This window comes from Salpingoeca rosetta (assembly GCF_000188695.1).
Source record: "Salpingoeca rosetta unplaced genomic scaffold supercont1.1, whole genome shotgun sequence".
NCBI lineage: Eukaryota > Choanoflagellata > Craspedida > Salpingoecidae > Salpingoeca > Salpingoeca rosetta.
In genome coordinates, this window is record NW_004457740.1 from 1,670,108 (window position 1) to 1,684,049 (window position 13,942).

At 54.5% G+C, this 13,942-nt stretch overlaps 3 protein-coding genes across 3 annotated transcripts; all 3 read left to right on the plus strand.

Annotated features, from left to right (window-relative positions):
* Nucleotides 1-52: 52 nt before the first annotated feature.
* On the plus strand, nt 53-3,030 carry PTSG_00378 (uncharacterized protein). The gene is made up of 5 exons (XM_004998870.1): nt 53-466; nt 940-1,079; nt 1,499-1,794; nt 2,176-2,329; nt 2,692-3,030. The coding sequence occupies exons 1-5, from the start codon at nt 303-305 to the stop codon at nt 2,871-2,873; spliced, it is 936 nt and encodes a 311-aa protein (XP_004998927.1). The 5' UTR covers nt 53-302; the 3' UTR covers nt 2,874-3,030.
* A 126-nt stretch (nt 3,031-3,156) lies between these two features.
* On the plus strand, nt 3,157-5,614 carry PTSG_11581 (uncharacterized protein). The gene has a single exon (XM_004998871.1). It carries the CDS (start codon nt 3,322-3,324, stop codon nt 4,882-4,884), a length of 1,563 nt encoding a protein of 520 aa, XP_004998928.1. The 5' UTR covers nt 3,157-3,321; the 3' UTR covers nt 4,885-5,614.
* On the plus strand, nt 5,603-13,930 carry PTSG_11582 (uncharacterized protein; the record flags this gene model as incomplete). The annotated part of the gene is made up of 24 exons (XM_004998872.1): nt 5,603-5,901; nt 6,123-6,387; nt 6,643-6,748; nt 6,882-6,966; nt 7,173-7,257; nt 7,435-7,543; nt 7,764-7,813; nt 8,068-8,151; nt 8,296-8,368; nt 8,565-8,739; nt 9,168-9,254; nt 9,604-9,915; nt 10,177-10,252; nt 10,421-10,559; nt 10,836-10,924; nt 11,083-11,194; nt 11,336-11,497; nt 11,816-11,906; nt 12,066-12,157; nt 12,367-12,456; nt 12,660-12,765; nt 13,016-13,422; nt 13,634-13,697; nt 13,823-13,930. The coding sequence occupies exons 1-24, from the start codon at nt 5,686-5,688 to the stop codon at nt 13,928-13,930; spliced, it is 3,183 nt and encodes a 1,060-aa protein (XP_004998929.1). The 5' UTR covers nt 5,603-5,685.
* Between the last annotated feature and the right edge of the window lie 12 nt (nt 13,931-13,942).

Consider the following 13,942-nt stretch of genomic DNA (forward strand, 5'->3'; position numbering starts at 1 on the left):
TTTCAACTTTTTCACCCACACGTCAAACGTGACAGTTTTCTTGCTTCGCTATTTTTTTTTTCTTCTCTCCTGCAACTCAACTCACAGTCACACACACTCACAAAACGACAAGACGCAAGCAACAAGCAGGAAGCAAGAGAAGCAAGACGAGCAACCCTTCATCCCTTCATCACAGCCCCTTGTTGTTGATTCAAGCAACTTGATCGAGGTGAACAGACCCCCCCCAACGGAACAAGCGACGCACCACCTGTCTGCTGTTGTACGCAAAAGTCGAGGAAACAAGAAGCGACAGACCTTCCGAGATGGCTGGCACAGCGATCGCTTTTCTCAAGAGCTATCCGCTCTCCAACTTCCCTGCGCCTGAAGCAATCATCACAGTGAAGGAAACAGACACCATTGCATCTGCCCTCAAGACGCTCTCTGCCAACGACATCCTGTGCGCCCCCGTGCTCTCGGACGATGGAAGGTGAGCGCCTCTTTTGTGTGTGTGTGTGTGTGTGTGTGTGAGAGAGAGAGAGAGTGTGTGTGTGTGTGGATGTGGATGTGGATGTGGATGTGGATGTGTGCACTTGTGTGGATGTGGATGTGTGTGTGTTTCAATGTCTGTCTGTGTATCTCTGTCAATGTCTGTCCATCTGTCGTCTGTCTGTCATGTGGATCTTCTTCGGTGGCCGTTGTTTGCATTTCCATGTGTGGGTGCGCGCATGCTGCTGCTGTCAAAATGCTTTGATCCCACCGTTCATCTGTCTCTAGTTTTGTTGACGTACGCCCTTGTTGTTCGACAAGTTGGATGCACAGTGTGAGGTGGCGACCCCATCTGCGCAACCCCTTCACTGACACTCACCGTGGATGTTGCACACACACACACACACATGCACACCCGCACACACGCACACACACACACACACACACACATTCATGCATTGATCATACTCGCAGCTGTGTCGGCTTGATCGACATGTCCGCGATCCTGCGGACAATCCTTCACCCTCTGGCGAACGTCAAGGACAAGCGCACTGTTCTGGAGGACCTGGTCGCCCTGGACGCCATTGTGCAAAAGCCAATCAAATCCCAGCCAAGTTCGTCCTTGAAATGTGACAGAGAGACATGAGAGAAGACGAGGCCGTGCATGAGAACGAAAGAGAAGGAGGCGCGAAAAGGAGTGTGTGTGTGTGTGAGTGCGACAGTCTGTGTAGGTGCGCGTGGTGAGCCCGACAAGAGTCAGAGCGGATGTGTTTTGTGCGTCTTTGCTTCTGCCCGTATGCCTGTTGTCCGTTTGTGTGCATGATGGTTGCGTCCGGGCCAGTGTGCTTGTGTTTCTCTCTGTGTGTTTTGTTTTATGTTACATTACCGCTCCTCTGCCTCTTGTACCTCGTTGCCCAGTCGTGTGGTTGATTGCGAGCAGCGTCTGCTCGTGCTGCGCTCGCAAGATTTCAGCTGTCTCACGCACATGCGTGTCTGTGTATCTGTATGTGTGCACTCTGTGTGGTCCGTGTAGGCCTGTATCTGCAGGAGGACATGGAGCTTGTGTCGCACAAGGGCTCACTGCTGGATGCATGCAAGCTGCTGGGCACGATGAACGTGCATCGCGTGATTGTGGTGGATGACGACAACAACATTGTCAACCTCATCACCCAGAGCGCCGTCGTGCGCGTGCTGGCAGATAACCTGCCCAAGCTGCAGCCCGTCATCAACAAGTCCCTGCGCGAGATTCGCCTGGCCACCCCTTCCACCATCGTCTCTTGCCCAGCTACATGCACCACCATCGATGCGTTTGAGCACATGTCAAAGCACGTATGTTTTGTGTGTGTGTGTGTGTTGGGGGGATGTTGGTGTGTGATGTGTTGTGTAATACTACTTGTGCTGCGTGTGAGTGCTGTGCACATGTGCGTACGTTGTATGATGAGTGGGGGCTGGGTGTTTCTTTGTATGAGCTGGCAGCATCATTGTGCATCAACACGTACGCACGCAAAAACTCACTCGCACACATACACATGCTTACACACACACATGCACACACGCACTCTCTCTCTCTCTCTCTGTCTCACACGCGCGCGCACACACACACACACACATACTCACACTCACACACACACACACACACACACACACACACATACTCACACACACTCACATTTCTCTTCCCCATCCCCTGTCCTTGGCTTTTGGGTGCAGGAGGTGTCTGCGATGCCTGTGCTTGACGATGAGAACCGGATCTTGGGCAATGTGAGTGTGCGCAGTCTCCGCGACCTCATCAGCAACCCTGCCTCTTACCGCACCCTCAAGCGGCCCGTCACCGAATTCCTCACCACCGTTGTCCCAGATACAAGTGCGTGCCGTTTTGTTTTGTGTGCTTGCGTGCGCCCTGGTGTGTCGTCGTCGTCGGTGTTTGTTGTTGTTATTTAAGTAGTTGTTGTTGTTTAAGTTATTTAAGTAGTTGTTGTTGCTGTTGTTGTTTAAGTTGTTGTTGTTTAAGTTATTTAAGTAGTTGTTGTTGTTGTTGTTGTTTAAGTTGTTGTTGTTGTTGTTGTTGTTGTTTAAGTTGTTGATGGGCTAGTTCTGTGAGGACACACCTGTCCATGTTTGACTGCTTGTACTCGTGGTGGTATTCGCTCACTCACACTCACGCACACACGCACACGCACATACACGCACATACACAACCAACCCAAACACCCTTTCCTCCGACAGTGCGTGACGAGATGGTGCCTGCCATCACGTGCAAGACCAGCACCACCATGGACATTGTGGTGCAGCGCATGTCCATCTCACGCATCCACCGCATCTACGTGGAGGACGAGCAAGGCAACCTCCTGCGCATTGTGTCCCTCAGCGACGTCCTCGCCGCCCTCGTCACCCCAGACGCCTCGTGAAGGAAAGGAAGGGAAGGGTGACGACCACAATTTTTGGTGTCTTTTTTGCATCGTTGCTTCTTTTTCTTTTTCTTTCGTCGGTTTGGATTTGATGTGATGTGACATGATGTGACGTTTATTTTTGTCATTGCGGAAATAAACTGGAAGATGTTGACGAGGGAGTGGCACTGACACTGGATAATTTTTCGGCGGATGGGAGAAACAACCCCAAAAAAACAACAAAGAAGCCAACGACAAAAGCCACAAGGAACAAAGGGCAACAAAAATTCCCTTGCGGTGGATCCAGCAACCACTCCGTCGCAGGCCATTTTTTCATTTGCGGCTTTGCTGCCATCTGCCGTCGTCGTCGCCGCCGCCGTCCTGCAGGCTTGCAGACAGAGACAGAGAGACAGAGCGCGTACCCACAGATACATCACGCATCCCCAAAAGCACCAGCACCAACATCAAGATGGAGCAGCCCTGGCCCGATGGCTTTCTCGATGCTTTTCCACCGTCTTTGGCAGACCTCTTCCAAGGCGACCTGCAGGCACCCATCCCCAATGCTGCCTTTGCGGACAGCTCAGACTTACCCATGATGGGTGGACAGCCAGCACAGCAAGGACAGCCAAACGTCGACGGCACTGATGGCACCCAAGGCTCTCCATCCCTGCTTGCTGGAGAAGCTGAAGGTCTGCGTTTTTCCCTGCCGTACGACGTGGACGACGTTGATCAGCTCTTCATGCCCAGTGACCAGCACCTGCAGCAGTCCCTGTCTGATGGTTCTTCTGTTTCCAGCGGCAGACCCTTCTCCAGTTGTGAAGCCCCATCACCGGTGACACCTACTACGCCGCTCATTCCGCCAATGACGTCGCCGCAACAGCCAACGGCACAGGTCCAAGAGCTCGCCTACATGCAGCCGCAACAAGACCGAGAGCTCGCCTACACGCAGCCGCCGCAGGATCAAGCGCCTGGCTTCTTCATGCCGCAGCAAGACCGAGAGCTCGCCTACACGCAGCCGCCGCAGGATCAAGCGCCTGGCTTCTTCATGCCGCAGCAAGACCGAGAGCTCGCCTACACGCCCACGTTCACGCCGCAGGATCAAGTCTATGACGACATGTCATCGACACCAAGTACGCCGACTTCGAGTACGGCGTGGCTCTCTTCGCCCTTGTCTCCGGCCAGCACGACAAGCAGCAGCAGCAGTGAGGCGAGCCCTCAAGCTCCGTTCCCACCGACCGTGGCGGATTTGGAGTTAGCTGTACTGATGGCAGCACCCGAAGGCCAGGTGGACCTGGTGGCCAAGCTGCAGGCACCGCCACACAACATTCGCTTTTCGTCCGAGTTTCTCGAAATCATTCCATGTTTGGCGTGGCTGAGCGGTGAAGTGCTTCTCGTTCGCGCGCAACAGAAGAACAAGGACGGACATGTCTCCCGCAAGAAGCGCCCTGCCGACGTGGAAGCAGGCGTCAACCTTCGTGCTGTTGCTCGCTTCATCCTGCACGAGATCACAGGCTTTCCATCGAACGCAGATGGCAGCCTGGTCCACAGCCTGGCCCACCTCCAATCCATCTTCTCCGAGCTGCCACCCCAGTACCAGCTGCCAGCCCAGCCCGAAGTGTCGCGTACACCTCCAGTCCTGGACGGCCCTGTGGAGCACGTTGCTTCCCTGCTAGCTGCACTGGCCTCAACCGAGTTTGTGCGTCGTCTGCAGCTCCTGTGCGATCAGCTCGGTTGCGCTGACAAAGACAACATCCTGCGTATCATGCGCTTCGTCGCGGCCAACCGCTCGCCGACTCAGCGCGAGAAGGGCACTTTGCAGTACATCCTGAAGCAGTGCAACTCCAAGAATGAGATCCAGAACATCATCAACTACATCTCCGGCGCCCAGTACAACGCCATCAAGCGCATGGTGCCCAAAGGTGTCAAGCGCGACCCAAAGTACTCGCAGGCCGTCCGCCGCACTCGCTTGGCTTTTGGCTCGCCCGTCGACGACACGGACGTCCCGTCCACCAAGCGGGCCAAACAGGATTGACCTCACGTCAATCCACCCCCTTCTTCTTTGCGTGTGGATCACAACTGTGACCGCATGCTTGTTTCCTTTGGTTGAATCCTCTTCTTCGATCCTTCCTCGTTTCTTTTTGTTGTGAGTGAGCGTTGAAGCATGGACATACTCCCCAACGGTTGCCTAGAACCCTTCTCATTCTTGTTCGTGCCACAGCGTCAAGCTCATGTCCTTCACGTATCGCATTTTGATGACGTGGAGGGTCATGAACTGTATGCTTTGACATTGCAAGTATGGAGTTGTGTACGAGGCATGGGTAAGGTCCATGCTTCCATGAGTGGGCGTGTGTGTGTGTTCAGTTACCATACTGTACTCGCTGTCCTTGTTGACAGCGTTGCAGTGTGTGTGCTGCGTTGTGTGTGTGTGTGTGTGTGTGTGTTCAGTTACCACACTGCATGCGCTGTCTCCATTTGTTGACAGTGCTGCAGTGTGTGTGTTGGTTGCGTTGTTTTTTCTTCCCCTTTGCTTTCCTTCCTACCCTACCCTGTTGATCGACTGTTGCTGTTGCGTTTCCATCCATCCTTCCTGCGGCCTCCTGACCGCGTCTCTGTATGTGATGGTGGAAGCGTAACGAGAAGAGGATCCCAAATTACACACATTTGGTGTCAAATCAATCACGGTGATCGTGACACGGAGCAGGAGTGAATGTGTGGTCTCTCAACTGTCATGTCACACATCTACTACACATCTGTCATCACACGCACACAACACAAAACTGCAAAGGAGGACAGCGAAAAAAACTGGCAGCAGGGAATATCAGCGCTGACGACGATGCTGACGGGGGATGCTGCACGTGGTTGGCGGCTGCCTGTTGCAGTGTTGGTGACATCGCTGCTATTGTTGTTGGTGGTGGTGGTGGCGTGCGTAGAAGGAGAACCGGGCACGCCGATTGAAGCAGGAGCCACTGAACATATCCACGTTCACATTGTTCCACACTCCCATGTTGATCATGGCTGGCTCGCAACTCTCGATCAGTACCAAAGCAAGGTGTGTGTCTGTGTGTGTGTCCGTCTGTCTGTGTCTGTGTGTGTCTGTCTGTGTGTGTCTGTGTGTGTGTGTGTGTCTGTCTGTCTGTCAACTGTCACCTGTCAACTGTCTCTCTCTCCCTCTGCGCACGTTTCCCCACTACCTCCCTGTAGTTGTGCGCCCATGTCTACCAGCCCCATCCATGCCGCTTCGTCTCGCTCATATTCACATGCACGCGACAGGTGAACAGCATCTTGGAAGGGGTGGTGCTGGCATTGCACGAGGACAGGAGGCGGACGTTCATGTGGACGGAGACGGTGTTCTTGCGGCGTTGGCTTGCTCAACGAGGGGAGAAGACGGCCCCAACACAAGGCACGGGCACGCCCTGGAGGCACCTCACACACAGCGTGGTTGCATCGGGGCAACTGGAGTTCTGTTCTGGTGGTTTGGTCTCTCACGATGAAGCAGCCTCGCGCATCGAACCCATCATGGACATTCACGATCAAGGTGGGCGCTCGTGCGTGTGTGTGTTTGTTTGTTTGTTTGTTTGTATGTGTGTGTGTTTGTTTCTGTGTTTGCGTGTGTGTGTCTGTGTGTGTATGTGTGTATGCATACATGTCCGCGTGTGTATGTGTGTGTGTGTCTGCAGATTTGAGTTGCAGACGTGCGCCAAGCGCAGCCCTGTGCCGCTGACGATGACCTTGTTTTGTCTCGTTTCCAAAACAACTACCGGAACCGCTGTTACTCGCGTGTCACTGGCAGGGCTGATGTACTTGCAGGAAGAGTTTGGTATTCGACCAAGGACAGCGTGCCAGCTCGATCCATTCGGCTATGCTGCTGCTTCGCCTGGCATTTTTTCAGCCATGGGGTGAGGCAGCCAATCATCAACACGCCTGTGATGCCCCGTGTGTTTCGCACAAGTCCTCTGTTACTCTTGCTTCTTCTCTCGCAATTCCATGACACGATCACGCACCTGCTGTGCCACCGCCTCGATCGTGCAGGTATGAGCATGTCATCATCGGACGAGTGCACCACAGCATCAAGGCGAGGTTCAAAGCCGATCACAAGCTGGACTTCTACTGGCAGGTATTCGCAACAACACAACAACGCTCAAAAGACATGCTCACACTCAGAGATGAATCTGCGCGCGTGTGTACGACCACCCACAATGCATCCACCCACACAAATATGCAGGTATGCACGTGTGCACGACCATCCACACGCACGCGCGCACGGAACATCACCCACACACATCACACACATCCACATGCACACCCCTTTCTTGTTGTCAGACCCATGCCTTGGATGGGCATGTTGCTGCGCATATGCTGTTTGACCACTACGACTGTCCCCGCTCCCTGCGTCTCATCGATCCACGTACGTGCGCCACTGACGTTGCCTGATTCGCTTTTCAACGGCTTCCCCGCCTCCACATTCGTTTACGTCTTCTCGACGAGGTGCACGCGGCCAATCATTCCACGCAGCACAAAGTCGGCGTTGGTAGCACGTGTGCTCACGTGTGTTGCATCCATTGGTTGCCGTTGTCTGCCCAAGGTTTTCGCGTGACACGGGCAGCGGTGCAGGAGCTGGTGCGCATCGCAAAGGAGCGGTCTTCATCATACATCTCAGGCAACATCCTCCTCCTCATTGGGGATGATTTCAGGTGTGTTTGCCCGTGCATGGCATATTCACGCCTCTGGGTGTGCGTGTCCTATCGCTGTGTATGATGTCTCGTTGTTCGTGCGTTTGCGTGTTTATGTTTTTGTGTTTGCATCTCCACACCCCTGTGTTCTGTCTTCAGTGTTGCAGCTTGCTCTATGTGCCCTGTGTTGCGGCATTGAAACTTTGCTTGCCATCGCCGGCATGTGCTAATATCCCAACAGCTTTTCAAGCCAGGCCTCGCGCATTTTCTCCAACATCCAACGCCTCTGTGGTGAGCATGAGCAAGACCATGCGTGCCGTGCCGGTTGCTTGCTTGTTGATGTCTCCTGACCTATGTGCGTACGCGTGTGTATGTGTGTGTATGTGTGTGTACGTGTGTGTATGTGTGTGCGTGTGCGTGTATTTTGGCTTGGCCTTTGCTTTGCTCGCAGCTCCCCACCTTCCACCCTTCATCGTCTTCACAGTACGTATGCTGTGCCTTTTTTTTCCAATTTGTCCTCTTTCTGCACTGCATGTCATGTGCAGCACTTACCAATAAGGAGGCAGTGGGTGTGACGTGCAGCCTGAGCACGCCATCCCGCTACTTTCGCGCCACCCGTCCACACCTTGGTCGGTTGAATGCATGTGTCTGGATACACTTGACCGACGAGCGATCTCCTTGCGTGACGATGGCAACGTCCGTCGTGAACCAAACTTTCTGTCGAACCGAGCAACTCACAAGCGCATCCTTGACTGTGAACGCACGGTTTACAGAGATGAAAGGGATTGTTCACCAGCAAGGATTCTTTCCATACGAGGACAAGACCACCGACAACTACTGGAGCGGGTGCGCTTGCTGTTCTGGTACTTGTTGTCCACGACAGTGCTGTTGCTACTGTGGTCAGATGTGCTGTGCACTTGCACATAGCTACACAAACACAAATAGCTACACACACACGCACGCACACACGCACACACACACACACACACACACACACACACATGTTCACTCCCGTGCCATCGGGTACCTGCTGGATGATTAGGTTCTACTGGTCCCGGCCAACGCTCAAGCGTTTAATCGTTCGAGCCCAACACCAAGTAGAGGCGGCGACTACGGCCACTGCACTGCAACATCTTCCATTTGCCTCAGCCGCATCGTCTCAGCCCCAACACTGGCGCCTGAAAGGCCTCGCCAAGCTCGCAGACCTTCGATCACAGGTGCTGTCCCCGTACACGTGTGTGCGTGCGAGTGTGTGCGTGTGTCTATGCGTGTGTCTGTCTGTTTGTTTGTGTTCAAGGCACTGGTGCTGATTCTTTGATTCAACACCATACCTCATCTACACTTTGGCCCACCACACTCACATGTTCACATGACACACCCGCAACACACACACACACACACACACGCACACACGCACACGCACCCGCAACACACACACACACACACACACACACACACACACACACTAAGTATTTACACAACTGCAAATCACATACTCAAATCGATCTCGGTGGTCGTGGCAGCATACGCCATAATGTCAAAAAGGAAATGTCATAAAAACGTTTATAGAAGGAATAACGATACTAGCGCGATCGTCCTCTGGGTTTTTTGTTCTCTATTGCTGTCGTCAATTGCCCAACTGCAGGCCGTGCACACCGCGTACGAGGACGCGAGCGAAGCTCCGCTGCTGCACATGGACACGACGCCGGCCCGGGCAAGCCGCAGCGCGCCCGTGCGTCACAGTCACCAACCCGCTTGGGTGGCGCGTCAATCGCACTGTGCCGCTGTTCGTTGCGTCGAGAGTGGGCCGCACGCTGTGTGTACGCGATGCTCCCACCACTAGCGAGCTGCAGTGTCAGGTGCTGTGGACGAGCGTATGTGAAGCCGCCGCGTCCACCGTTACGGAGCGAGAGGCACGAGCAGCGAGCGCGGGAAGGGCTGGTGGCCGGGCGCAACGCTTGTTCAGTGAAGATGACGATATGGTGCTGTTGGGAGTCCCGATGTCAGTGCCAAACGAGGCGAAACCACACAAGCCCTCGCTTCTCTTCAGGCCCACCCTGAACGACCGTGTGCGCCGTCAGCAGACAATGAGGAAGACAGCTCAAGACGAGAAGGCCAACGCTGGCAACGCACGACCCAGACAGCGCTCGCAGCCCAGTGAAGACGTGGAGGTGGTGGAGGTGTTGGTGGCCATGGTGCTTGAGCCGCTGCAAACAACGACCATCTGCGTCTCTGACGCGTCCGTCAGCGAGTGCAGTGCACCATGCTTTGTCTCCAGTGTCAAAACGGAGACACGCGGCCACGTGTCAATCACAACGCCAACGCACACCATGGCGATTGACACACGCTCGCACGGCGCCCTTGAAGTCCACCGCACACTCCGTCGCCACCAGGTCATTCCCGCTGGCATGCTTCGGTTGCGTGTGTGTGTGTGTGTGTGTGAATGCGTGTGAATGTGTGTAAATGGGTGTGAATGCGTGTGTGTGTGTGTGTGAATGCGTGTGTGTGTGTGTGAATGGGTGTGAATGGGTGTGAATGGGTGTGCGTGCGTGTGTGTGTAAGTTTGCGTGTGTTGTATTGCCTGAGGTGTTGTTCTGGCTGTTGTTGTTGTTGGTGTTCTCATGAGCTGTGACTGCCTGTGCATGAACTGACAGGCCGGTAGCCAGGATGGCGTATCCGCCAACGAGGCATACACGATTCAGTTTCGCGAATATCTGGCAGCAGACATGGGTATGATGCATACATCAACGCCCCTTGTGGTGGTTCACCACGTGTGCTGCATTGACTCTGTACCTCGTGCAGCGCAGTCCCTTGTTTCCATCTCCCCATCCCCATGAGTACAAATCATCACTGCTCAACCGCTACATACCGTACCCCTCCCCTCTTTTCTTGCTGCAGAAACTTATTCGTCAGGCGCGTACATCTTTCGTTCATATCTCCTCACATTCGTGATGGTGTGGATTGGGTTTGGATGGGGATTTGCATTGCTGCCGATTCTCCTCGTTGCAAAGGTCATCATCACCGTCACCACATTACGGTCAGTGTAACACCAAACGCCACAGCTGAAGACCATTTGCACCGTAGTGAGTGACACTTGTTGGCCTTTTTCACACACACACACACACACACACACACACACACACACACAACTTAACACACACACACACACACAACTTGACACACGCGGGCGTGTCATGAAACGCCTTCCTTCATCCTTGGTCCTTCATTCTTGCTCGTGTGGACTGCCTCTCATCTGTGTGCTGTGCCTGTACTCTGTGTGCTGTGTCGTTCACCGATTGTTCGATTCCTTCAGTCGCAGCTTCTGGGACATTGTCGCTGGCCCACGACCGCTGCGCGTCGTGCGTGCGCTCTTCTCCTTCCTGCGCCGTCGCCCATCCATTCGTGAGCAATGCGATTTTGACACCTTGCATGACCAGCGCACGCGTGAGCCACGCTCACGACTGGCCATTTCGCGTCCTCCCTCTCGCTTGGTGATATACCTGCGTGCACTGACTTTGATCACACATGTCCTGCCTATTTGTGGCGCTGCTACCACTCAGAAATGCGACAATTGCGAAGAGACCTTGTGTTGGCCACGGGTTGTGGTGTGATCATCGGAAGCGTGCTGTTCCTACTGCCGCGACTGCTGCCACGACACCTCCTCCTCTACATGTACGCGCCAATGTGGGGACACACACGTAGTCGACATGTGTGCACTGGTGCTGCGTCTCGCTGTGTTTTGTGCATACTTTGCCTTTTCACTGTGGGCCATACTTGGTTGACGTGATGCGTGCGTGCATGTTGATGGTGCAGAATCAGCGTGGATCAGCCGCATGTGACGATGCTGTTTGTGGGCGCAGCCTGTGCTGTTGTTGTTGCGACACTTGACAAGCTGTGGATGGCCATTCACGCATCCCTGCACATCCCGATTGCGTTTGGCCTCTGGCTGCTCCTCGCCCAGTCCATCCAATCAAGGTTTTGTGGCAAATTGCATTGTTGTTGTCATGCCTGCGTGTGGGTGTGGGTGTGAGTGTGGTGGTGAGGGAGAGGGAGGGTTTGAGTGTGAGTGTGACTGTGACTGTGACTGTGAGTGTGAGTGTGGGTGTGAGTGTGGGTGTGGGTGTGCGAAATGAGAGCACGCGCTTGTGTTTGCATGTGTTTGCGTGTGTTTGTGACTGACTGAGAGCACGCGCTTGCGTGTGCAGATGGGGATGCGCTGCTGTTGTGCGAAGTAAGCGCCACTTGTAGTCATCATGTCACATCACCATCATCCATCGCCCGACCTGCGTGCAGACCGATACCTATCAACACGTCGCATATTGTCGTGCAGCAAGGGCCGCTGCAGACGCGTTTCCACATCTCCACCAGCGCTCATCATCACGTGGTGCGTATCTGCCACCCACCGCTTGCCAGCTGAAAGAAACTACACACTATGTGTGTGTGTGTTGAGATTGCGACGTTGAGTTGCAGCCTGCTTCCCTTGTGTCTGTATTGCCTTTACACTCCACTCATGTACTTGTGCGCATCGCTGGATCGTGCACAGCAACTTCGGCAAGTGCATGTTGGCAATGAGACTGCTGGGCTGCAGCTTCGGGTTGCCGGTTCCCTGCCTCGCTTTTCTCAACTCTCCACCCGGTATGTGTGCGTTGTGTGTCTGTCTGTCTGTCTGTATGTCTGTGTGTCTGTCTGTATGTATGTCTGTGTGTGTTTGTCTGTGTGTGTGTGTCTGTGTCTGTGTGGTAACATGCTTGCAGAAGCATGTTTGGGAACATATGCTCTGCTTCTCACACACGTGAGAATGGAGCAACTACGCCTCATGCTGCTGCCACGAGTTGAGTTGACAGGATTGGCATCAACTACTGCATCCCATCTACAAATGGACTGTGGACGGATGATCTCGTTGTCCGTGAGCATCACCGTCATGTCATGCACAGGTTGGGGGTTGAATGATGTCGTTGCAGTTGATGTGGGTGGGTGCTTTGGGTTTGCTGTTCAATGGCACACTCCATCGTCAAGACAAACCACACACACACACACACACACACACACACACACACACACACACACACACACACACACACACACACACACACACACGTTCGCATGCACGCGCTGCCGTGTGCCCCGACCCATTCAGGCTCGTGAACGGGAACTACATGCCAGTGCCCGTGATGGCGGGACAGTCGTGCATGACGCAACAGCTGATGGCTGTCTCGTCCCACCCAACCGGTGCCGTATCCTTTGTGCGTTGTTGACTCGCTTTCCACACACGATCTCTATCTCTTGCTGTTTCCTTGCACTGGGTCTCGCTGTCCTCAACTCCTCACACACACACACACACACACACACACTCTCTCTCTCTCTCTCTCTCTCTCTCTCACTCGCTCACACACACGCACACACACACACACACACACTTGCTCACACACACTCGCACACACACGCCGCTCTTCTGCCACGGTGCCTCGCTGTTACTGTTTGTGTTGTGGTCAGGTGGACGGGCTTGAGCTTGGCTTCCACCGCCGCCCCGGTGTTGACGATGAGCGCGGTCTTGTTGAGCCTTTGGATGACCCTTCCTTTGCCGTGCACGACCTGTGGTTGCAGACGCTGCCCACCCACACATCAACATCACCGGATGCTGTGGCGCGCGAGCGGCAGTTTGCCAGCGCGGTGCTCAGCCCGCCTGTCACGTCCCATGCCTTTGAACAGGAGATGGATGGCCTGCCCGCACAGCTGCACGCGCGCACGCGTCCGCCGCTGCCGCCGCATGTGCAGTTGCTGCACGTGGGCCCTCTGGATCGCAAGAAGCACAACACGGGCGCGACCAGCGATGGCTGTGTTGCCATCCGCCTGCTCTCGCCGCGATGCAGCGCCGCAAACACCGACCGGCAACCGACAGAGTGCGTGTGTGTGTGTGTGTGTGTGGAATGTGTGCGTGTGTGTGTGTGTGTGTGTGTGTGTGTGTGTGTGTGTGTGTGTGTGTGTGTGTGTGTGTGTGTGTGTGTGTGTGTGTGTGTGTGTGTGGAGTGTGTGTGTGTGTGTGCGCGCGCTGTTGTGCGCGTATGTTCATGCATTTTCATGTGTCTGTAACAACGCCACTGCACCTCGCAGGCATGACTGGGATGTGCTGCAATGGTGCAACGGATGGGCTGGCACCGTGGGCGGCGCCTGCAAGGTGTGTGCATGCGTCAAATCCCGTGCCTCAAGTCCACGCTGGAGTCTGTGTGTGTGTGTTGAGCATCCCTGGCTCGTGTTGGCTTGCTTACACCTTGTCTCTGACACGCATGTGCGTGGTTGCAGGAGACGGACGCAATGTTTTTGGAATGGAATGTTGGTGTGAAGCAATGCCAACCGCTCAGGCCAGGCAGCGTGTGCGCAATGCTGGTGTGTGCTCACGATGGAGCATAAACAAGGCCACGG

Bases quoted from the DNA above. Each gene is read 5' to 3' on its own strand.
- PTSG_00378 (XM_004998870.1), top strand. From the start codon at position 303: ATGGCTGGCACAGCGATCGCTTTTCTCAAGAGCTATCCGCTCTCCAAC. The intron at 467-939 runs GTGAGCGCCTCT...TCATACTCGCAG, and splicing joins GTGCTCTCGGACGATGGAAG to CTGTGTCGGCTTGATCGACA. The intron at 1,795-2,175 runs GTATGTTTTGTG...TTTTGGGTGCAG, and splicing joins TTGAGCACATGTCAAAGCAC to GAGGTGTCTGCGATGCCTGT.
- PTSG_11581 (XM_004998871.1), top strand. From the start codon at position 3,322: ATGGAGCAGCCCTGGCCCGATGGCTTTCTCGATGCTTTTCCACCGTCT.